Raw genomic sequence first — 24,646 nt, 5'->3', positions numbered from 1 at the left:
GACAGTTTATGGAGTCAAGTTGTACACCGTTTTTCCTAAGTGTATCAGTTTCTTTAATCTTCAAATAATCTTTTGTTAGATTCACCATGTTATCTTCATCTTAAAAGCACGCAGCATACTTAATTTTTTTTCCGAAGGATATAAATACTACACAGTGAAAAAGTACCATTCATTTTTTTATTTATTTATTAGCAAGTAATGCACTGTTTAAATGACACATCTGCCGTCAATAGCCAATAACAGATACGACCACTAAAACAAATTACAATGAAATCATTGTTCAACCATACATTTACAATTCTCTCTTACTTTATACAATTTTTTGTATTAATTGAACATAGGCTAATTAATCATGTGTTTTAGCACAGCAGTTCTACAGAAAATATACTAGTTTAAGTCTTTACACAAAAAAAGAAATGATGCTGCTATATGGTTAATTATTTCAATAAAAAAATTTATTATGCTTATACTTCAAGGCGAGGAAAAAAACTCGAACCTAACTCTAAAAAAAAATATCTTTTTAAATTTTACTGCACAAGAACAAGCTGAAGAACAAGGCTTAACCTTTACCCTGTTCAAATTTCTAAAATGGACTGGTCCATCATTCAATTTGGGCAGCACCACTTATTATTCAAAGGGGTGTTCACTGAAAATCTACTGACTTAATAGCGAACAGTGCAGACCATGATCAGACTGCACGGATGTGCAGGCTGATCTTGGTCTGCACTGGTCGCAAAGGCAAAATCACTTGCCGCCAGCAGGCTAAAGGTTAAAGATGCTGTTATTTGCTATAAAAATAAAACTCTTATTGTATTTTTGCTGTTCAACTTAAGAGAACAAAGTCAAACATTTTGAGATTAAAAATAAGACTTCAAAGTGTAGAATTCCAGGTACTTTAAAACCCTAGGAATTATGTAATCTCATGTATCTAAAATACTGTGCCACTCTTCATAGATATAGTGAAAAGTTTACTATTTGATTTTGTCTACAATCAAAACCCTATCATAATTATACAGGCCATAGATTGTCTACAAAATCAAATTTCATCAAGTTTCAACTTTAAACAGTACGACCATATTAAACAAATAAATATCTATCTAAATCAAAATTATATACAGAAAACATTCTAAAACGCTCAACAATAACAATATGGCTTATTTTTGCACCATCAGATGGCCCTAATTTTAAAAATAATTGAAAATAACAAATGAAGTTTCTTCTCAACTGCAAGAAAAAATGTCACAAACTTCAAACACACTGAACTTCATTAATATTCAAAGATTGTGAGCTAAAATTCAAATATTTAGCAAAAGAACTGAGTTCTGAATATTCCTACTTGGCAAAAATAACTTTAGATGGATAAACCAAAGTATCTGAACACATCAAAACAATTTTTTACTACTTCTAGCCCAAAAAAACCCACAAAACTTCTTTACAAAAAGAGTAACCTGTATTTCACCCAGTTAAGATATGAATTAAAGCAGTTAGAAAAACAAGGAAAAGTAGTATCTGCTTGTGTAAACAAATACACATGTTCCCTACATAACACACATATCTTCTTACAACATTTCTACTGCACACTTTATTCATCTAATGTGCCAAATTAAATTTAAAAATGAAACAATTTTCCCCATAGACATACAAACTGTTCGCCTTTTTCTGTACTACTGCAGTTTATATATTTCACCAGCATTCAAAAAATGCATACATACAGAAAGCTATACAATTTGTATCTTTAGATTTCAATTAAATAAATTTGTACACAACATAAAAGTTTATCTATTGAATTTTCCAAAATACCATCAACTTTAATAAAATGGTATATAATTTTCAATTTTGGTAACATCTTAATTAAAGCACTGTGTTTTAAATATGAACAGCATATAATTTTGAGAAAAACATATAAAATGGTCCAATATACGACTGGTTTTTTAAAGGTGGCAATCAATGCAAGGTTATGGGACAGATTATTTTGTGAGCATTAATTTGGCACCGACCTGTAGATAGGAGGTAGAAGATATTTAGATATGTTTCTGTTGGGTCTGACATTACACCAACATAGATATAGGTCATATGGCAACATTACAGCTTTTCATGGCAGAGGGTGACCCCAGATGACGCTCCATTCTTTCAGACTCTGGTGAGCACCCAAGGTTGAACCACAGACCTGTAAGCCAGCTGGATGACATCCTCATATGAAAGAGTTTTACATCCCAAGCATGATTTCGAACCTACAGCAGTGAGCGGCAAGTAATCTGAAGTCAGGGACCATAACCACTAGGTCATGGAGGTTCCTACAAGGTATTCTAAAGAACAGCAATTGAACAAAGTCTGTAACAAACAAATTTTCAGAAAACCCACTCCCTCAATGCTTTAATTCACAAAACTTTTATGCAAAACTTCACAACTATGTAACACTGTTCTTTGAAAGATTCCATAATGTAAAGTTATTTAAGGGAGGTAATATTTCAAGTCAATATTGAACAAGGGGCTAATCTGAATAATATGCCTTTTTTTGTTTTTGGAAAATAATTATATTTAACAGTGTCTCTGAAAAGTGAGTGCCTTGAAATTGAAACAGTACTGAACCTAATAAATGCTTTAACTTTTTTTCGCTTTTCAGTAATAACACATTCATGTACTGTAATTGGTTTAAATACATTGCCTTCTACGAAAATCTGTATATATAAAATGTGCATAAAAATTATAACATGATAATGTGTGTTAACAATTAGTTTGCATATAAGAACATATAGGTTTATAAGGGCATGACAAAGTAAAGAATTCAGGTTTCTTACACGAGATACTGCTTGCTACGTCTAATGGGAAAACACAGATATTGATCAAATTTCCCTCATGTTTAATAAGAGAACTAAACAAGAGTTCTATTTATCTTCTTATGTTTAACATGCTTCTACATGAACCTTTAAAACACCAATAAAAGGTAAACAATAACTTAAGTAACCAGATTTTTTTTAAAAAGACAAATCAATCTGACCAACATTAAAAATAAAACTGACTTCTGATATTTAATTTTTGGGTTTAACATCACAATTACTGGTCATATGGTGCCCTTCCAGCTCCTGGTGGTGAAGAAAGACCCCTTTCATGCATTATTTCTGACATTTTAGGGCATCTGGTTAGAACAACCAACCTTCCACCATCCAGCTGAATGAAAAACTTGCATGAAAAAACTCGGTATCGTGAGTTTTTGAACTCACAGCAGAAATATGAACTGATGACTGGAGGTCTGATGATCTCAAAACTAGACTAAACCAACAGTCTCATGTCTTCTGGAGATATGCTAGTGTTGACAGTTGAAAAGCACAGAGACGATCTCAGCAACACTCAGTGATCTAATTGTTTAGTTTAGTTATTCCAATTTATTTTAGCTTGGTTGTGATGAAAGCTTAAAGCTTATTTGAACCACTTCTGAGTCCCCTTCCTGGAAAAACCAGTACTGGTGTCATATGAGAAGTAATCTTTACAAATACAAAGCAGAAAATGCAAAAGCTATCAATAGAGAAAAAATCCACAAAGATAACCCAGAACAATTTTACCTTTACATGAGAGAAGTGAGCCCCAAAATCATTTGGCAATATCAAAATTATAAAACTGATTTTGTTTCTACATTCCACTACTATCAGTCCCACAATGATATCTGAATACAAACTACACATATACACAGAACAGCACATTTCTAACAAACTGCATTTATCCAGTATTTTACTTACCTATAAAGATAAAGAGATCACCACTTTACAAGAAATAACAAGGTCAATGTGTACAATCAAACATACTGACACCTAGATGCAATAAAACAGACCTATCGGGTAATAAGACATTTATTTTTCAAAGTTTCTCAAACAAACAAGTGTCAAACTATTACAATGTACGTCTGCCACAGTAATTTACTTTTGATTTTTAAAGTACTTCACTAACTGAGCAGACTGGTTGTCAATTTGAACTTTTCAAGGGTCATAATTATAGAGCTACAAAGACTATGCCTTAAGTTATTTAACTTGGCCAAGATAATATGCCCATACACATTCTTAGTTTGGGGAACTTTGGATAACAGATGCTTAAGTTTTCAAGTAGGAGTCAATTTTTGTAATTTTAAGTAATTCAAGGGCAACAACTCAAAAAGTGACTGGGACTATTTTGCTCGTTACATAACTAATCCGAGATACTGTGTCCATAAACATCATGACCAGGTATGATGAACACAGGAGAGAAACTACTGAAGTGAAAAAGCAGACACTATCAACTTTGCAATCATGAAAACCTTGGAGGAACCAGCTACTTATTGATCTTTGCAAAGATATCACGACCAGAAACCTGTGACCAAGCTTGGTGAACTGCTTGAGAGCGAACTACTTTTGTGGATGTTGACCAGTCCTGTAGTTGCTCCAATAGTGAATACTATGTCCAATTTTCATAATGTCAACTATTCTGCATTACATTTAGAGTATTTTTTTATCTTATATTTCTATTTATCCTTACACAATATGAATTAGTAAAATTATGAAAACATTATTCACACCTACCTAAAAACGAAAAAAAAAAAAAAGGAACAAAAAGGTATTGCTATGTCTTCTCTTTTCCAATTAATGAAAAGATGATACTAATTCCAAAATAAATGACTATATACTTTGCCTTTTTTGAAGTTGGAAAATTGCTCAAAATAACTTTTTTTATCCTGAATTCAATATAACCTTCTGCTCTTTTAACTTGACAAGTTTTTCCTTTTATCTTTCTTATCAATAGCCTCTTGAACTACCTGATGCCGACAATGAAACTTGACCAAAACAGGAAACATTTCCCTAGGGTATGCATGACAATATATATGATTTCTAACCACAAATACTGTATTAAGCATCTAGATGACAATCAATTACTTGCTAACCATGATAAAAACGACAACATTATAAATCTTCAATATCGTCAACAGTCGAGGTGACCCCGTTCATAAATTTCTGTAACACTGGCTCCCGTTCTTTTAAACTTCCCGCAGAACCAGGACTTCTGTCATTCGGGGACCTACTTTGTGTATGTGAAACGTCTGTCCGTTCCTTAACATCGACTGTCAACTGCTTTGAATATTTACTATTAGGACTGTGGTCTTTAGGTGGGCTACCGTTTGTAGTCTCAGTCATATGATTACCTTCACTCCCTGAAGTCTTGGATTTTGAAGCAGCTTTTTTATTTGGACTAACTTTTGATGGCCTTGGACTCGGAATTCTTGATTTCTCAGGAGTTCTTTCTCTATCTGTTCTATTTCCTTTTCCACATTCTGTCCTTAAAGCATCTTTTCTGCCATTTTCAACGTCTCTCAAGTCTTGTTCGGTAACTGTTAATTTTTCTTGGAAATCTGCTGGTTTATCGTCTTTTAGCTGCCTAGCAGAGTCCGAGGACTTTGGCGATCTACTATGGGATGTATTTTGGACTGATGAATTTGTGACGTCTTGTGTAGTCTCATTTGACACAGACTGATTGTGTTGATTATTTGACTTATCACCGTCTGACGGTCGAGTCCTTTCTTTTGATATTTCTTGATGAGTATCGTCAGTTTCCATTGCTTCTTGCTCCGTTTCTGTTTCCATGTAGGAACTTTTATAATCTTGTGAATCATAGTCTTCATCGTAGTTTTTATAGCCATTTTCCTCGTATTCGTATTGCTCAGCTTCCACACTTTGTTGACGTTCTAGTTCTTCTTGGTATTTGTCGTCATTTTCATACATACCTTCATAATTATACTCTGCTTCGAGATCACTATCAGTCTTCTCTTGATAATACCTTGTTTCCATAGCAGTATAGTCTGTATCACTCGAATACGCATTCTGATTTGAATTCTCTATTTTCACTGGTCTTTCTTCTATTTTATCTGGTTTTTTAGGTAACGTCTTACTGACTGACATGTCGCCTGATCGGAGGCGTGCATTTTCCTCCTCGAGAGCAGTGATTTGTTCCTTAGACTCGCGTAGCTGTTGTTGTAGTACATAGATCATGGTTTGCATTCCTTCCACATCTTCCTCCAAATCACCCAAGAACTCGTCCAGCTCTGTAAAGCAGTGAACAAAATGTTGAAAAACAAGGACCTATGGAACAGCACTATTTTTTTTATGTTTCTTCACTTCTATTATATACTATTATACCTCTATTAAAGTTAATCCTTCCTAATGTTATTTACTTGGTGTTTTTTTTTTTTACAAGATAATTAAGTTTTAACATTTTTGCTCTTACGCTACTATTGCATACGTAATAGACACAAATACTGAAAATTTACAAAAGTAAACAAGAGGACCATGATGGTCCTGAATCGCTCACCTATCCCCACATGACCCAGTGTTGAACTGAGTATGACATCGTTATTTCTATTACTTGACAAAGTGACCTAGTTTTTCAGCACATGTGACATAGATATCATCAAGATAAAAAATTCTGACCAATTTTCATGAAGATCCATTGAAAAATATGGCCTCTAGAGAGGTCACAAGGTTTTTCTATTATTTGACCTAATGACCTAGTTTTTGAAGGCACGTGACCCACTTTTAAACTTGACCTAGATATCATCAAGGTGAACATTCTCACCAATTTTCATGAAGATCTCGTGAAAAATATGGCCTCCAGAGAGGTCACAAGGTTTTTCTATTTTTCGACCTACTGACCTAGTTTTTGACGGCAAATGAACCAGTTACGAACCTGACCTAGATATCATCAAGCTGAACAGTCTCACCAATTTTCATGAAGATCCATAGAGAAATATGGCCTCTAGAGAGGTCACAAGGTTTTTCTATTTTTAGACCTACTGACCTAGTTTTTGATCCCACATGACCCAGTATCGAACTTGACCTAGATATCATCAAGGTGAACATTCTGACCAATAATCATGAAGATCTCATGAAAAATATGGCCTCTAGAGAGGTCACAAGGTTTTTCTATTTTTAGATCTACTGACCTAGTTTTTACCCCCACGTGACCCAGTTTCGAACTTGACCTAGATATCATCAAGCTGAACATTCTGACCAATTTTCATGACGATCCATTGAGAAATATGGCCTCTAGAGAGGTCAAAAGGTTTTTCTATTTTTAGACCTAATGACCTAGTTTTTGATGGCACGTGACCCAGTTTCAAACTTTACCTAGATATCATCAAGGTGAACATTCTGACCAATATTCATGAAGATCTCATGAAAAATATGGCCTCTAGAGAGGTCACAAGGTTTTTCTATTTTTAGACCTACTGACCTAGTTTTTGACCCCACGTGACCCAGTTTCGAACTTGACCTAGATATCATCAAGATGAACATTCTGACCAATATTCATGAAGATCTCATGAAAAATATGGCCTCTAGAGAGGTCACAAGGTTTTTCTATTTTTAGACCTAATGACCTAGTTTTTGACCCCACATGACCCAGTTTCGAACTTGACCTAGATATCATCAAGGTGAACATTCTGACCAATTTTCATGAAGATCTTGTGAAATATATGGCCTCTAGAGAGGTCACAAGGTTTTTCTATTTTTAGACCTACTGACCTAGTTTTTGAAGGCACGTCACCCAGTTTCGAACTTGACCTAGATATCATCAAGGTGAACATTCTGACCAATTTTCATAAAGATCCCATGAAAAATGTGACCTCTAGAGTGGTCACAAGCAAAAGTTTACGGACGCACGCACGCACAGACGGACGACGGACGCCGCGCGATCACAAAAGCTCACCTTGTCACTTTGTGACAGGTGAGCTAAAAACACTTTAGAAACCTGTAATCAAATGATCTACCATCAAATATTAATTAATCTATCTGATGTTTTGTGCAACATCAAACACACCTGAAAATTAACATCAACCACATCCCAGAAACATTGATGAAACAAAGCTGTAAGTGTCCCCTCCCATTTGACACATTTGCGGCCACAGGAAACAACGGTTTTCAGACTGAACTTAAATGAACAATCTGCATACTCCCCAAATAACCTACCATCTGTAAGTCAGGTTTCATGACAAAAATTCCTTGTACTTCGAAGTTAAAAAAGGAGATTTATTTTGTTTTTGTTTTGGGTTTAACACCCTTTTTCAACAGTATTTCAGTCATGTAATGGCGGGCAGTTAACCTAACCAGTGTTCCTAGATTCTGTACCAGTACAAATATGTTCTCAGCATGTAACTGCCAATTTCTTCACATAAATCAGGGGTGGAGGACAAATGATTTGCCTTTTATCAAATCGTCACGGAGAACACGCCTCGCCCAGGGCTTAAGTAGCGACCCGGTGATCCATAGATCTGCGCTTTCCCTATTGAGCTAAGCAAGCTGCTTTATTTCTTTTGTGAAAGACTAACAGACCGATAAACCAATGGATGGCTAACAAGACCGACAAAATGACCTGAATATTCATGATACTATATCCTATCTATGTCCCAGGGTTCACAAAAAATTCTTAACTTTTGAAGTGAAGGAAGAATCCACCATTTGTGACTGTCAATAGGACAAATGCGTGAATGGATGGACAAATGTAAAAAATAAATTAATGTGTATGTTCTCCACACTGTCAAGTGTATTCAAAATTGCATGAAAAATCTCTTTTGCTTAATTGCTATTATAGTTATGGTAGAATCCACATTTTTTGTCTTATTCTTTTTTTATTTATTGCCATAGCATCCATTTTTTTTTTAACATAGCTACCAAATAAAATGACTTGCATACTCTCCATATTGCCATCTATTCATGTATCAAGTTGCATGAAAAAATATTTTGTTGTTTTAAAGTTATCACACAAGTAGACTTTGTGTGATGGACCGACAGATGGAATCAAACCAGGAGACAAAAAAGTCCTGTCTAACTTCAGTTTGAATATACCGATATTCAGAGTAACTCAGTCAGTCAACAAAGATACTATCAAACTGAAATGTCTGATCATTTAATTTTATTGGCAGTCATCTTTTAATTAAATTACATTGCAATAAAATAACTTCAGTACTCAGTATTGGTTGGTTCATGAAATTTCTGGCAACTTTTAAGCCTTACTATCTTACCTTACATTAAACTAGAGCTATCACTAAAGGTGATGAATGTACCCCCCGCATGCACGGACACAGTACATTGCAATTTGACGCACACAAGATTGCATAATTATGTGGACTGTATGTACATAGACTGTATGTATACGGAATAGTAACAAAAAACAAAGTCCCATAACTATGCAGAATATTTATCTAAAGGAAGGTAACATGCACCATGCACAACTAGGGTTGGTACTGATCACTTGTGTGAAGTTTCATTAAATTGTGTGCAAGGGTTCGGAAGATAAGGCGCGCACAAGATTGCATATGCAGACTGTATGTACATAGTATGTTAACAAGAAACAAAGTCCCATAACTCTGCAATTTTTGTCGTTGAAAGAACCTAACATGCCCCATGCACAACTACTGTTGTTACTGATCACTTGTGTGAAGTTTCATTAAATTGTGTCAAGGGGATGAGGAGAGATGGTGCGCACAAGATTGTTTCTATGTATATAGTATAGTAACAAAAAACAAAATCCCATAACTCTGCAAATTTTTTTCTGAAAGAACCTAACATGTCCCATGCACAACTACTGTTGTTACTGAACACTTGTGTGAAGTTTCATTAAATTGTGTCAAGGGGATGAGGAGAGATGGTGCGCACAAGATTGTGTCTATGTATATAGTATAGTAACAAAAAAACAAAGTCCCATAACTCTGCAAATTTTTTTCTGAAAGAACCTAACATGTCCCATGCACAACTACTGTTGTTACTGATCACTTGTGTAAAGTTTCATTAAATTGTGTCAAGGGGATGAGGAGAGATGGTGCGCACAAGATTGTGTCTATGTATATAGTATAGTAACAAAAAACAAAGTCCCATAACTCTGCAAAAATTTTTTCTGAAAGAACCTAACATGTCCCATGCACAACTACTGTTGTTACTGATCACTTGTGTAAAGTTTCATTAAATTGTGTCAAGGGAATGAGGAGAGATGGTGCGCACAAGATTGTGTCTATGTTTATAGTATAGTAACAAAAAACAAAGTCCCATAACTCTGCAAATTTTTTTTCTGAAAGAACCTAACATGTCCCATGCACAACTACTGTTCTTACTGATCACTTGTATAAAGTTTCATTAAATTGTGTCAAGGGAATGAGGAGAGATGGTGCGCACAAGATTGTGTCTACAGACGGACAGACAGACAGACAGACAACCTGAAACCAGTATACCCCCCTTACAACTTTGTTGTCGGGGGGTACAAAAATCTGCAGTTTTGTTGTTTTTAGTCATTAAGAAAGACCTGCTGGTAAGCTATCTTAAATTTTATCAAAAATTCTTCTCTCATTCAAGATTTAACTATATTGAGAAGTTGAAATGATTATGGCCTAAATATTATGTGGTACAAGATTTTAAAAAAACTGTTTCATTACCCGACTGGTTGTTCTTCATTTCTGTGACAAGTGTTTTCTGCAATGCAATCTCTCCCTCGAGTTTAGCTGTTTTACCAGAGGCAATAGTCTTACCCAATTCCTCATTCTCTTGTAGTAACATCTGACATCTTGCCATTAACCGTTTCCCAGTTTGGCTGTAAATATATTTTGAAGGCATGCATTTACATATTAAAAAACTTAAAACTGTACCTGCCTTTAGTCGACGAGAAAACTCTAGCCACTAGGCACCAAATCCCATCCAAGAAAGGTCGTCTCAAAGAGTCTTTCTTAATAATACATTAATGCATAAACTAAATTTACGAAAACCCCCATTCCCAAAGTTTTGGTGTTGTTCAGTCAAAAACGATACTACAAACCAGACTTATTTGAATAAGCACACCAAACTGGAAGTATGACACTCCTTTCTGCTGTTGAAAACCTGCCCTATTAAACTTCTTGTGAACTACTAGGTCTCCACAAATCCTAATCACTCTATTAGAAAGAACACTAAACCACTTTTTTGCACTCAAAACCAGACACAATGTGTGTAAAAGGCAAATTTCTCTGATGAACACAATTAAACTCCATCTTACATCTAGAAGAATGCAATACTGTGAAATCATTTAATTTTATGAGCATGGAATTTCATGGTTTTGGCCCAAACAGTTACTTCATGAAAGAATGAATTCAAGGATTTTCAAATTCTGAATGTAAAAGAATGGGAACAGTTCTTGTCTGGATTTGATTTCATGGATTCACCCAAGAAAAGTAGTTCCCCCATGTAAATTAATGATTTTACAGTAATCTAATTGGTGTTTATTCAAATAAATGAAGTACTGAGCCTGTTAGCATTAACCTTTAATATACCCACCCTCGACTCCCAACATTGCAGGGCTAAACATCCTTGGTTGTGTTTTTTTTTTCATTGTTGAGCTGGCCATGATTACTTAAGAATTTGAGTTAAGCGTGTGTACAACACCCAGGTAAAGTTACTCAGAACACAAAATTAAAAGACTGCCTTTCTTAAATGGGACCCTATGCATAGGTACATTCACAACAATGTTAAGGCATTTAAAATGTCAACATATCTCAATTCAGCATCCTTCTATCTTGTAAAAACACTTCCAAGGGTAAATGCAACCAGGAGCATACATTGGTTCAAGTTGAAACTAAACATTATGAATATTGCAAATCTTTGGTGAAGAATATCAAAATGAGAGGCCATCCAAAGCTCTATGCTACTCACCTTAATATAGCTATTTAGGTAATGTTAATAAAAGATTTACACAAGGATACAAGAATCTTACTTTTATGAAAATGTATACAGCCTATCAAATTTAATAAAGTTGTGCATCATAGTGCAGAATCATTTGAACAATTCTGTCATGGCGGCCCTATATTGTTCATTGGAATACAAGTTACTTCCTTAGATTTGTTTGCTTGTTTTGTGTTTAATGCCATCTTTCTACAGTATTTGAGCCGTGCCATGGGAAAACCAACATAGTGGGTATGCGACCAGCATGGATCCAGACCAGCCTGCGCATCCGCGCAGTCTGGTCTGGATCCATGCTGGTCGCATACCCACTATGTTGGTTTTCCCATGGCACGGCTCATTTCATTTATGTAACAGCGAGCAGTTAACCTAACCAGTGTTCTCGGATTCTGTACCAGTACAAACCTGTTCTCCTCAATTAACTGCCAATTTCCCCACATGAATATATTATGTACTCTGTGAAAGAGTAAAATGTAACTCTTTTTTTTTATCAAACCAAGGGCAATAACTCTTATGTTACTACAGTAATCCTGTCCATTACAGAGCATGTCTGTGACATGGCAGCAATATCCAATGTTCCAGTTTTTGGAAAATTGTTTACAAGCAGACTTTTTGTTTGTTATCAAACATCCATCCTTCCCTAGAACTTTTGAAGCAATACTTACTTACATCTCCACACAATCAGAAATGGAGGACAAACGACTTCAGACAGCATGTCTTTTGTTAAATCTATCAGATTACATGCCCTGCCAAAATATCTTACACACTATTTATTCCTGGCCCATTTTTTTTTTTTTGTTGGATTTAACGTCGCACATGATAGGTCATATGGTGACTTTCCAGCTTTAATAGTGGAGGAAGACCCCAGGTGCCCCTCCGTGCATTATTTCATCACGAGCGGGCACCTGGGTAGAACCACTGGCCCACAGTTCTACCTCCTTAGCCAACTTGGCAGGCAACACATGCTATCAATGATTTTAGTGATACACTAATGTTGATACAGGATATTAAAAGAGTGCTGGATTATACACATATACCGCAGCAATATCCCTTTTGTTTAAGCCAAGTAACATTGCAATTACTTACCCAGTGTTGAACCTTACAGAATTTCACATTTTTCAGTATTATGTCTTGGTAAAAATGTTTCCACACAAAAAGTACCAATATTTACACGTGATGACATTAAAACATGACTCTGACCAACTATATGAAGATGTTATTCGTGAGCAACTGAAGAGCATAACTGGATCATCTCTCACTGCTATCCCGTACCTGCAAGGCATCCTACTGAAGTTGTTTATATCCTGCTGAAAATGAAGATAACCTATCTACTGTTCAATGAACAGTAAGAGTATTTAATACTTGCATTCTCCAAAAATTTGGTGTTCAGATAAACAACGCATCAACAAGAGAAAATCAATATATGAGCCACACCATGAGTAAACCAACATAGTGTGTTTGTGACCAGCATGGATCCAGATAAGCCTGCACATCCGCGCAGTCTTGTCAGGATCCTTGCTGTTCGCTTTCAAGGCCTAGTGCAATTAGAGAATTAGCTGGTCTGGATCCATGCTGGTCTCAAACGCACTATGTTGGTTTTCTCATGGTGCGGCTCATATCCCGTCTCCTTTGTAGAGGAGCATAGATATGTATTTCCGCCATGAAAGTCTTGCTATTTAACTAGACATCTGGTTCCTGAATGGTAGTGTTTTTAACCAACCTATGAAATTTGTAAGTCACCAGAGACCTAGTGACTTGTTTGTTTTGGCTTTAGCACAGTTTTTAGAAAAGTATTTATGTTACAGTATGACCAATTTTGTACCAATAGTTATCTGTTTCCTCACAAGTAACCTCCAACTTCTCCACATAGATCAGAGGTGGAGGACAAAATAGAGGATAAAATGACCAATTACAATATCTCTTATCAAATACTCACTGTCACGGGCTTTCAACTTGGAACATAATCATTATCATTAATATTTTCTAATGTCTAGTTTTGGAAACATAAAAGATTACTCCACAGCATCTGGATGAATCAAAAACAACAGGTAACTTCCATCAAGAATATTTCTACAGGTATATATATGAACCTGTAGTGATCAACTGTTTTTCACTATCCTAGGGAAAATACGGCCAAAACTTCACAAATTTACGTAGAACTGCCCTTGTTTTCACAGAACAAATGGCTACAGCTCCTTCACAATTTTGGTAAAAAAGCCTTACAAGTGACTGAAGTATTGCCATGCAATACACAGTTCCCAAAGCATATTTTAAATGCTGGGCACTTGTCAAAAATGTATATAAATGTTATATACACAATAATTATGTTACTGGTTTGACTTTGCATAGCTGAAAATCTATACCTGTTAATGGCTTTTAAATAAATATCAATGTAAAAGTATATATAATAACATTACACTTTAAACTGGTGGAAAAATAGAGAAAATACATCTAAAAATTGGATGTACCATCCATGTTGTACCCCAGAAAAGTGGTCTCGGTTTTTCCCTACTGCCAATAATAAAGTTTCAAAATAAGCTATTTATAGTAACAAAAAAGGGAAGTAATCCAAAAAAAAAAAAAATTACTGTAACAGTGTACGAAATTCAGATTTGATTCCAATAGCCCGTTCGGGCTACCAGATTAAAAATTTTCCAAGCCCGACACCAATTTCACTAGCCCGAACTTTAACACCTTAAAATACATAATTTTTGCACCATATAACATTTTGTTTCACAGACATCTCTATGCATGTTTGAAGTAATAAAAAAGACATAAAGTACATGTTTGCCATGTTTTTAAAAAAATTTAACTCGAAATACTCCAGTCCAGATCAGCATCGTCAGAGTCCAAAAGCATCGGCCATGACACTCCTTGCCAAAACGAAATCTAAACTGTTATGCCCGATTTTTTAGGATCCGCACTCGCCAATTACTGCAACTCAGACTGTTGACAATTTCTAAGATGTGATATCGAGTGCTGAATACACATTACACACACGCTGATAGCATAATTTAAGCTCCACCTACTGCAGGTACTTGTGAGATTTTCGCGAGAAGTGTGAAAGCTAATCAAATTATCCGTTACGCTAGAGGTGATTGTATTCAGCCAATTAGAGCTGCGGTTACGTCTTTGACACTGTGTTTGATTGTCAACACGTAAGAGTGCAAAAACCAATAATTCCATAAGCGTTTCTCAGTCTGGAAAATCACGATGCAGTACTCGTTTAATTAGCATGTTTTTTTTTAAACAAATGAGGAAAATTCGGTAGCCCAGTCGGGCTTGTACCTGTGGAAAATCGGTAGCCCGAGCTGAAATTTGGTAGCCACGGGCTGTCGGACTACCGTGAATTTCAAACACTGCTGTAAGAGAACAAAAAGGGATCTGCCAAATAAAAACAAGAGCACTGCAATGCATAGCAATATACACAAAGCAGTCATATATGACCTTTGACCCCTAAGTGAGACCTTGACCTTGAAGCGAGTCATCCAAAACATGCGCTCTGCACATCGCCTCAGTGTGGTGAACAATTGTGCCAAGTTTCTTTGAAATCCTTCAAGCAGTTCAAGAGCTACAGAGCGGACATGAAACACACTCATATGACCTTTGACCCCTAAGTGTGACCTTGACCTTGAAATGAGACATCCAAAACATGCCCTCTGCACGTCATCTCAGTAGGATGAACATTTGTGCCAAGTTTCTTTGAAATCCTCCAAGCAGTTCAAGAGTTACAGAGCGGACACGAAACAAACTGACATGACCTTTGACCCCTAAGTGTGACCTTGACCTTGAAGGGAGACATCCAAAACATGCGCTCTGCATGTCGTCTTGGTGTGATGAACATTTGTGTCAACTTTCTTTGAAATCCTTCAAGGGGTTCAAGAGTTATAGAGAGGACACTAAATTGCTAACAGATGGACAGACGGACGGACACCAGGGGTATAACATAATACATTCCTTTTGGGCGTATAGAAAGTGTCATATTAAATTTTAACACAAGAGCACCGCCTTGCGGGTGCTGACGCTCATCTGATTTTTTTTGTATAATAGAAATATTGTCCTACCCATGATTTTCTAAGTCTAAAAAGGGCCATCATTCTTGCAAAAAGCAGGATAGAGTTATGTTTCTTGATGTACAGTGTCCACTTATGATGGTGAAAAACTGTTGCAAGTTTTAAAGCAATAGCTTTGATAGTTAATGAGAAAAGTTGACTTAAACATAATATTCAACCAAGAAAATGATTTTTCTAAGTCCAAAAGGGGCAATAATTATTGCAAAAAGCAGGATGGAGTTATGTTGCTTGCTTTACAGGGTCAGCTTATGATGGTGAACAACAGTTGCAAGTTTTAAAGCAATAGTTTTGATGGTTTAAGAGAAAAAGTTGACCTAAACATAAAACTTAACCAAGAAATCTGATATTTTCTAAGTCCAAAAGGGGCCATCATTCTTGCAAAAAAGCAGGATGGAGTTATGTTTCTTGCTGTACAGGGTCCACTTATGATGGTGAAAAACTGTTACAAGTTTTAAACCAATAGCTTTGATAGTTTAGGATAAAAGTTGACCTAAACATAAAATTTAACCAAGAAAACTGATTTTCTAAGTCCAAAAGGGGCAATAATTCTTGCAAAAAGCAAGATGGAGTTATGTTTCTTGATGTACAGGGTCTGCTTATGATGGTGAACAAGTATTCCAAGTTTCAAAGCAATAGCTTTGATAGTTTAGGAGAAAAGTTGACCTAAACATAAAACTTAACCAAGAAATCTGATATTTTCTAAGTACAAAAGGGGCCATAAATCTTGCAAAATGCAAGATGGAGTTATGTTTCTTGCTATACAGGGTCAGCTTATGATGGTGAACAAGTATTCCAAGTTTCAAAGCAAAAGCTTTGATAGTTTAAGAGAAAAGCTGACCTAAACATAAAACTTAACCAAGCAACGCCGACGCAGACGCCGACGCCGACGCCGACAACCGCTCAAGTGATGACAATAACTCATCTTTTTTTTTCAAAAAATCAGATGAGCTAAAAATAAAAGCTAAAGTTATGCAACTTGTCTTGTAGGGTAATCTCATAATGTCAAATACATATGTGAAGTTTGAGAGCAAAACATGCCAAACTTTTGAGATGCAGATGCTGACGAAAGGGTGACAACAATAGCATAACTACTTGAAAAATTTCAATTAGCTGGGCTAAAATGTATAATGTTTAAACACAGTAAACATGCATAAATAGATCATGTTGTGCTGACTGTGAATAAACAAAATTTAGAAGTCCCCCCCAATTCACCTATATACTTAGAACATAATTCTAGTAAGGTTACAAAAAAATTCTTTCACAAGTCCAAAATTAACTGCAATTTAACACTAGGCAGAAATTCACGCATGTAATCTGTGTGCACAATGTCTTGCTTTAAACCTGTAGAATAACTTTCTGTCTTATCTAAGATCATTACCTGTAAATTGTCGTTCAAATACACATCTAGTTCAAAACTTCATTTTCTTAATCATTCCTTTTGGGTCAACTTTTTATCGTAACAACTGTTTATTTTATATGCAGCCCATGTTTAAACTACACAAGGTGAGATGCTGCCTTTTAAGCACTGTACCTCATACAATTCCAGACTGTAGTTTGCTTCAACAACTTAAGTCCTTCACTCTGCATGTATATATATTTTCACATTATTTCGATGTTGATGATATCTTCTCGACTGCATGACATTCCCTCCATCATTGTCCATCTGTTATCAGTAGGCATTACAACAGGTATAACGCTTCCGCAACACACTTTTTTACACAGCTCTCCTTTAAACACCTTCACTTCGCAAATTCTCGATGTTGCTAAACTTTTCTCCACATTTTGGATTTCGTATGCAACATGTGTTAACTTTTTTTTGCACAAAACAAAAAGAGCATTTTCTGCTGAAATATTCTGCCAAACTTTTGTTCCAATTCTGACACAAACAAAAGGAACGATCTGAATGATCACTACACATACGAAAGTGGCTATTGTAAAATATTGTGTATAGTTGACTGAACATAACCTTCATGATCCTGGTTGCATTTACCCTCTGATACTATTAACTTACATTGTAAGACTTTGCTTCCTGTTTAAAAGGACATGTTCCAGACGTATATCAAACACAAATTTACTAAAACAGCAACACTAGTAAAATCATAAATCAGCATGATCAAAGCTGATAATTTACGAGTATACATTTATAATTCCTTTTAAGTTTACTACATGACTAATTTTCCAGTTTTTTTCCACAATTTTTAGCTATTATGTATATGAAATCTCACTTGTAACTTGTGACATAAATCTAGAGGCATGCCCCTTTAAAGTTAGAAACTCTGCATCAAGTTGAAGTATATATAACTGATAAGATGTGCATATATAATGACTGTAGAGCATTTTTTTCTTATCACCATCCTCAAAAATATCAAAATTATAGGTTTCCTCAAACTCTAACTGTGACATCATGAATATGCATTACAAACTTTATAGATGCACTTGTTCAGAGCTGCCACTGACTGAAACAATATTAATATCCTTAACACCTAGGACTCCACATGTAATTGTTGCCAATTTGTATCTGTGTACGTATATGTATGATAATCCTACAAAGCATATCCCACCTTTATTCATTCTTTACTTAGGTGTCAAAATTCAGAACATAACATTTTACACATAGATTCACATGTAGCTGGCAACTTAGGAAAATTTGTAGCACATGCTTACCAATATGTACTGTGTTACTTTATGTAATGAATTGATACATAGCTATAAATTATTCTTGAAAGGGGTTCATATCAACACAAGCTTCTCAATGACAGCTGAATTTCCTTATCTTGTTACCATATACTTCTATCTTGAAACTGATTCACTATGATAAAAGCATGTGATAGAAGAAATGTACAACATGAAAAAAGAACTTACAACTAATGAAATAAATACATTACCCCTTGCTTTCCTTCAAAGACATCCAGCCAAACTACTAAATGTCAAATGTCGCACTCTTCCATAGCAATTTTAAGAGTCAACTTACTGCGTAGGATTTTACAAATGTTTCAGTTTATATATATAATAAGTCTGATAAGCCGGAAAATATTTGGTGTAAAAGTTGTAAGCAGGAATTATATGTCAAGCTGGATTGGTGCTTTGCGATACGAGATATCTAAAGTATTGTCAAACCTTTTAATCAGGAAATGTTAAAGCATTTATGTGTCTGTAAGTAAGAGTATTTCAGGCAATTGCTGTTTTTTTTCAAAACTAGATTCGTAAAGTGACACATGAAGAAGTTAAAAATTGTTTCCTACTGCGAAAAAAGGGTCATCATCACAACAATGATAGTTTACCACCATGTTTTCCCCAGTGTTTGATAGTATTGTTACAGTTACCGAGCGACCAGGCTCACTTGTCTATAGAGGGGGATGGGCCTGCCATGAATACTGTGACGTGATTGGCCAGCAACTCGGGAAAGAGTCAGCTTGCGATTAACGCCACTTAGTGTTCAATGTCTGGCTGGCATACGCATCTTGTTCCCTTCAACTGACAACAAGCCGCCGATTTCAGTCATATTTCCCGTAGCGGTGATTCCTAAGTTACAAAAGTTACCATATCGAGAGATAAGCACCTGTCGGGTGTGAACTTCCAAGCACTTAGTTCGTTTTGGGTTTGTTTAAGTTTTTCTTGTGCTTCTTCCATCTCTTTAGCCATTCTCTGGAACACGATGTTGACTGCCGGATCGAGTAACATTGATTTCAGCTGTGTTGTTCCTTGCGTCTGTGCATGTTTCAATTCAGCTATCTGGTTCTGGGAAATAGAAACATGGTAATTTTTACACATTGTTACAGAACTTGAACATGTTTCTTTTGGGTAAAAATGGAGATTGATTAGAACTCGTAAATTAAGTACGACATTCAAAATGAAAACATTCCCAACTTTAAGACAAATTATAATCCAGTAGTCATAGTAGTAGTTATAAAGTTCCTCTAATGCTACCAGTCAGACTGAGTCTTTACTTGCACTCACTTCTATCAACAAAACTTAAAGAACTAGCTAATGACCGGTAATAAAAATCCCCTTCTAACAAGTATTTTGTTTACAGAAAAGCTTGGATGACAAGGACAAACTTTCCACATTTTCTGTTTCAGGAAAGTAAAACTTATGGAAACTGATTTTCCACCTTGCTTTGTCTTCAACTGTCAATATGAAATAAAATAATGCATGTGATCCCTCAAGTACAGGAAAATATAAACATACCACATAGTCCTGTAATTCCTGTTCCTTTGTAGTCAGTCTGTGTACGAGAGTGTTTTCACGACGAGCAGCATCTTTCTGTTGCTGCTTCAGGCGATCATTGACCTCGGGATCATCTTCCACTACAAAACATCAAATTTAGTTTTCATTGCAACGTTCCATAACTATGCTTGTTTTAACACCCTTAACAGACTTACATCATTTTTACTTGAGTAATATACTAAATCTTGTCTTAAAAACCTATCTTACCAACTGGTTGAAAATCTGAAAAATCGTTTGACAATGGCAAATATACATGTATGTACCATTAACAGCATTTGTATAATGTATATTGTCAAACATATCTACTAGTAATTTCAAAAGCATTTCCATATTTTTGAATTGAAAATGATCTTCAGAGAATTGTAAACACTTGTACATTTTCTTTATGAAGTTTTAAACTATATATTTTTTAAGCTTCCACCCTAGTATTCCTTGTACATTTAAATACATCAAAGCTAGACATCTTTTTTGTTAATTTATTGTTGGATGACTTAATATTTTAACCAGAAGCTGTATTTGGAAGACATGGATATTCCACACAGACAAAAAACAGGTTTTTCAGACATTCAGTATTAAACAGTACCCTTGACTCAACAATGACCTTGGCCATAGTCACTACAAAAAACATTCCTCCAACCTTTTGTAAAGTAAGAAACAAAAATACCTTTATCAAGCTTCATACGTTTTGACTCCAGCTGTTTGATATACTGCTCTTGCTCTTTCAGTCTGAAATATTTACAAAATACAATATTACACAAACTGTCCATAAGAAGATAATTCACAATATTAACCCTCACTCTGATAAAATTTCAATTTCTATAATGAACTTGTCCATCTTTCAATTTGGACAGTACCATTAACTGTTAAAAGGGGTGGATACCTAAAGATACTGACTGAATGGCAAACAGGGCAGATCATGATCAGGCTGCACAGATGTGTAGGCTGATCATGATCTACACTGGTTGCAAAGGCAGAATCAATGGTGTCCAGCATGGTAAGGGTTAACCAAATAACAGTAATTCAGATTTCAACACTGTTTCAGGGAACAGTATTAAAACAGTTTTACCTTTCAGACTGTTTCATATTACCTACACTGGGTTGTATTCCCATCTGTATCTAACTGAAATTTCTTAATAACCAATTTAAGTGTTAAAATTTTCTTATTTTAAAGGAAACCCAATCTGACTATTACTCAAATCATTAAAACATCACTAAAACCCCATCTCTACAGCGGCAAGGAACAGGAGAGAGAGAGAACTACAGAACCTCAGATGTAAAATGACTTTTGTCCCTGCTATTACTTAGAATCTTTTGAAACAGGCAATTCATCTGAAGTATCAATTCAGTTTAAAAGCATCTTGAAAGCCTTGAATAAACAGCATTATTATAACTCAATTTCCATCTGTTAAAAACATTTTTGTAACAAGGAAAAAAACAACTTCTGAATCAGTATTACATGCAATTTTCTACTATTTATATTTATTATATACATGTACCTGGCAATAAGATCCATCTTAGAAAGTCCCTCTAGGTCTTCAGCATCCGAATGCACCTGAAAGTGAAATATTTCAAACAATTAAAAACATACTCATGAATCTGAAAGTGGTGACATGTAAACAAGTGAAACACTGGTATCTAATACATACACTAATGTGCTATTTGTGGTAAGCTTTCCTTGGAATTATAGTCAATAATGTTCTTGATATACTTGAAACTTCCAAGGACTTGAAATTAATTTGTCAGTAAGAGTACTGTAAGACACTGATATAAAATCTAAGCAAATTAAATTAAAAATTGTATGTCATAAATTGTATATAACTAAACATAAACAATAAAGTAGTCAACCTTTTTTGGTGTTGGAGATCTGTCCGCCATGTCCTTATGTTTTACCTGTAAAAGAAATCATTCTAAACAAACAATAGTTCTCAAATTTGCATTCTTCTCTTATAACTAAATATAAAGCATTGATTACAGACTATCAATGAAGGAAGATTCAAATTCTTTTACTTTCCTACAAATGTTTCAACATAAATTCAAAGTTCATCTACAAACCAGTTTAATGTAGCTTCAAATTTAACCATTTATGAGACAATTAGATACTGAACTTTTTTTTGTGCAACGTATGTACTAATTTTAAACAACGTCTGTCTAATGACAGCATACTAAAATATTTGAAGCCCTTCCAACTAATACTTAAATCCTAAACCTGTGTCACAGGGTGAGAAAAATGTGCAGTTAGTCCGGGGCTCGATCTTACAGGCGATTGATCTACCGTCCGGGCTAACCGGCTGCCCGACACATATTCTCTCGTCATGTGACAAAGTCCGTACTGTGACATATATTCCCCCAAATTGGAAACTCGTCCTCGAGTTCCGGAGGTATATATATATTGCTTGTGTCGCAAGACTGACCAAACAAGCATGCCCCAGGCCCACGTTTGGCGCTAAATTACACAGTGATTGCTCTTTCGACCCAACTAACCGGCTGCCCGATACATAATCAGGTCGGTGATTTCCCCTGGATTGAGAGACGGTCTCTCAATCTAAACACTCTCTCGTTTGAAAGATAAAATGTCTTTCGATCAAAAGACTATATTTAGCTTAAGTGTTGAAAAAACATCGAATCATTATTAACACAATCATTTTTCATTACAGTCGCATTATTTATGTATTGAAACAACTTGTTACTTCAAGTAAACTTTAAAGAAACACATTGTCATAGTGTCACAGAAGTTTGCTTAAGCATTATAATGCTTAGACAAAATTCCTTGATTTTGAGAATGTGATAAAAGAAAGATTATTTTCTTTAATTATTTTCTTTATAAATTTATATAAATTTGCACATTATAAAGAGAGTTTTAATTACTGTTTCACTGATTTTCATTTTCCATTGCTTAAGCTAGTTCGAGTCTTTTCTTATCAGACAAGGATAAATACTGATCAGTACTCATTTTTCCCAAGGACAGTGATTAGTTGGAACCTCCTACCGATCTCCTGTGTTATTTCTTTTAGCCTGGAGGCATTTAAATCCTCCGTACAGCTTGTACCATTCTCAGTGTAAGGAAACTGAAAACTGTACAGTGTAAAAACAAGTTTGATCTTCAGATCGTCTTTTAAAGTGTAGTGTGAAAAGTTACTTTAAAGCAGATGCTGTCGTCGTACAACACAGAAATTAAATGTTTATAGTTTTATCTTCCGGAGCACTTTACACTGCACAACTGTAAAGTTACCCTTGGCGTAAATGTCTTTGTTGTGATGTTGCCAAGTACCACTGTTGAGGTTTAGACAATGTTTAGATCGAGAGAATGTCTCTCAATCCAGGGGAAATCTCCGACCTGATAATCTCTTCTTAAGTGACAAATCTCCCCTTAAACGACACCTGATAAAAGTGAAATGATTTGATCAGATTCAATACCCTACATCAAATTCCTGACAACTAAAACACAGGCTTGGCATGAGGTAACTAGACGCTGTCTGAGACAGCTAGCACTTCCTCAACAAGGCAGTGGGTGGGGTTAAAAAAGATTAAACTATTTTCCCCAAGATTTTGCTATAAAAGATGACACTTAATAATATTTATACATTTACACTTGACTAAGGATTAATCATAATACAAATGCCACAGTTTTAAAAGCAATTCAGTAGTTTCAAACAAGTGCAAACATTCAAAAACGAAAGGAGCTGTGGGAATAAAAATGGCGGACATATCACGGATCGATAAATGTAAACATTTTGTGATTTTCACTTGAAATACATCTGCATTTGAATAGCTTCATGGCTAGCAGTATATCCTGTTACTTCTATTTGCAATTTACCTTAATTATCTATGATTTAACAATATATATATTTGCATTTTAATTCAAACAACTTTTCGTTTCCAAATCGTGTGGGGGATTGTTTAGACTGGTTACTTTTCTACTCGAAGAGTCTGTAGAACCAGTCACTTAAAAATAGTTAAAATTTATGCCATGTATTGAAATTAATTACTTTATTAAAATAATTTGGTATAAAAGTCTTACCAAAGACTTCTTTCAAACAATGTTTAAAAAAAAAAGTGAATAAAAAAACACGTGGTTGATTTCGAGTGGCAACTCGAGAAATGTGGCGGTTGAACAGAACTAAATCGCAATACAATACAGTATCTAACGCTGATAAATGCGCAATGTGGGAATACGTTTACAATGGGTTGCACGACGTCTGGTGCTGGTGTAACTGTTGCGTGTCAGAAAGGACGAGAGTAAGGTAGACGTCTTTAGTTTTTGTTAATTATAACACATATAAGAATGTTATCGAAAAATGCTATTTAACAAAAATATGATTAAGGATTTTTATATAAAATATCTACTTTTTTTAAGATTCGACCATTTCACTGCAAAACCTCGACCGGCACAAAACGTCAACAAGTATGAAATGATTAAAAAAATGCCCATTTCTGATCACACGTGCATACTTTGAGGACATCTATCGCATCCAATGATAAAACGCATAGTGTAGTATACGGACAGATATCTTATTCTTTTAAGCCAAAATCGTTATCACTGATTTTTTTCTGTTAGGTGACGACACAACAGGTAATTTAATGAAATAACATCTCCCAAACACAAGTGTTGTCCACGACCCTCGAGATTTCTATGTG

General features: G+C 35.2%; 1 protein-coding gene across 1 annotated transcript; it reads right to left on the bottom strand.

Moving 5' to 3' along the window:
- Positions 1-168: 168 nt before the first annotated feature.
- Positions 169-23,914, bottom strand: LOC123551222 (pre-mRNA-splicing regulator WTAP-like). Its single transcript, XM_045339984.2, has 8 exons — positions 23,826-23,914; positions 21,857-21,901; positions 21,508-21,563; positions 20,676-20,737; positions 19,973-20,091; positions 19,344-19,522; positions 10,439-10,593; positions 169-6,061 (listed from the first exon to the last, which is right to left on the bottom strand). Exons 2-8 carry the CDS (start codon positions 21,884-21,886, stop codon positions 4,926-4,928), a joined length of 1,737 nt encoding a protein of 578 aa, XP_045195919.2. The 5' UTR covers positions 21,887-21,901; positions 23,826-23,914; the 3' UTR covers positions 169-4,925.
- Positions 23,915-24,646: the final 732 nt, after the last annotated feature.

Source organism: Mercenaria mercenaria, chromosome 4 (assembly GCF_021730395.1).
Source record: "Mercenaria mercenaria strain notata chromosome 4, MADL_Memer_1, whole genome shotgun sequence".
In the NCBI taxonomy this organism is placed as follows: domain Eukaryota; kingdom Metazoa; phylum Mollusca; class Bivalvia; order Venerida; family Veneridae; genus Mercenaria; species Mercenaria mercenaria.
The sequence above is the reverse complement of the archived record's forward strand: the minus strand, read 5'-3'. Positions and strand labels throughout refer to the sequence as shown.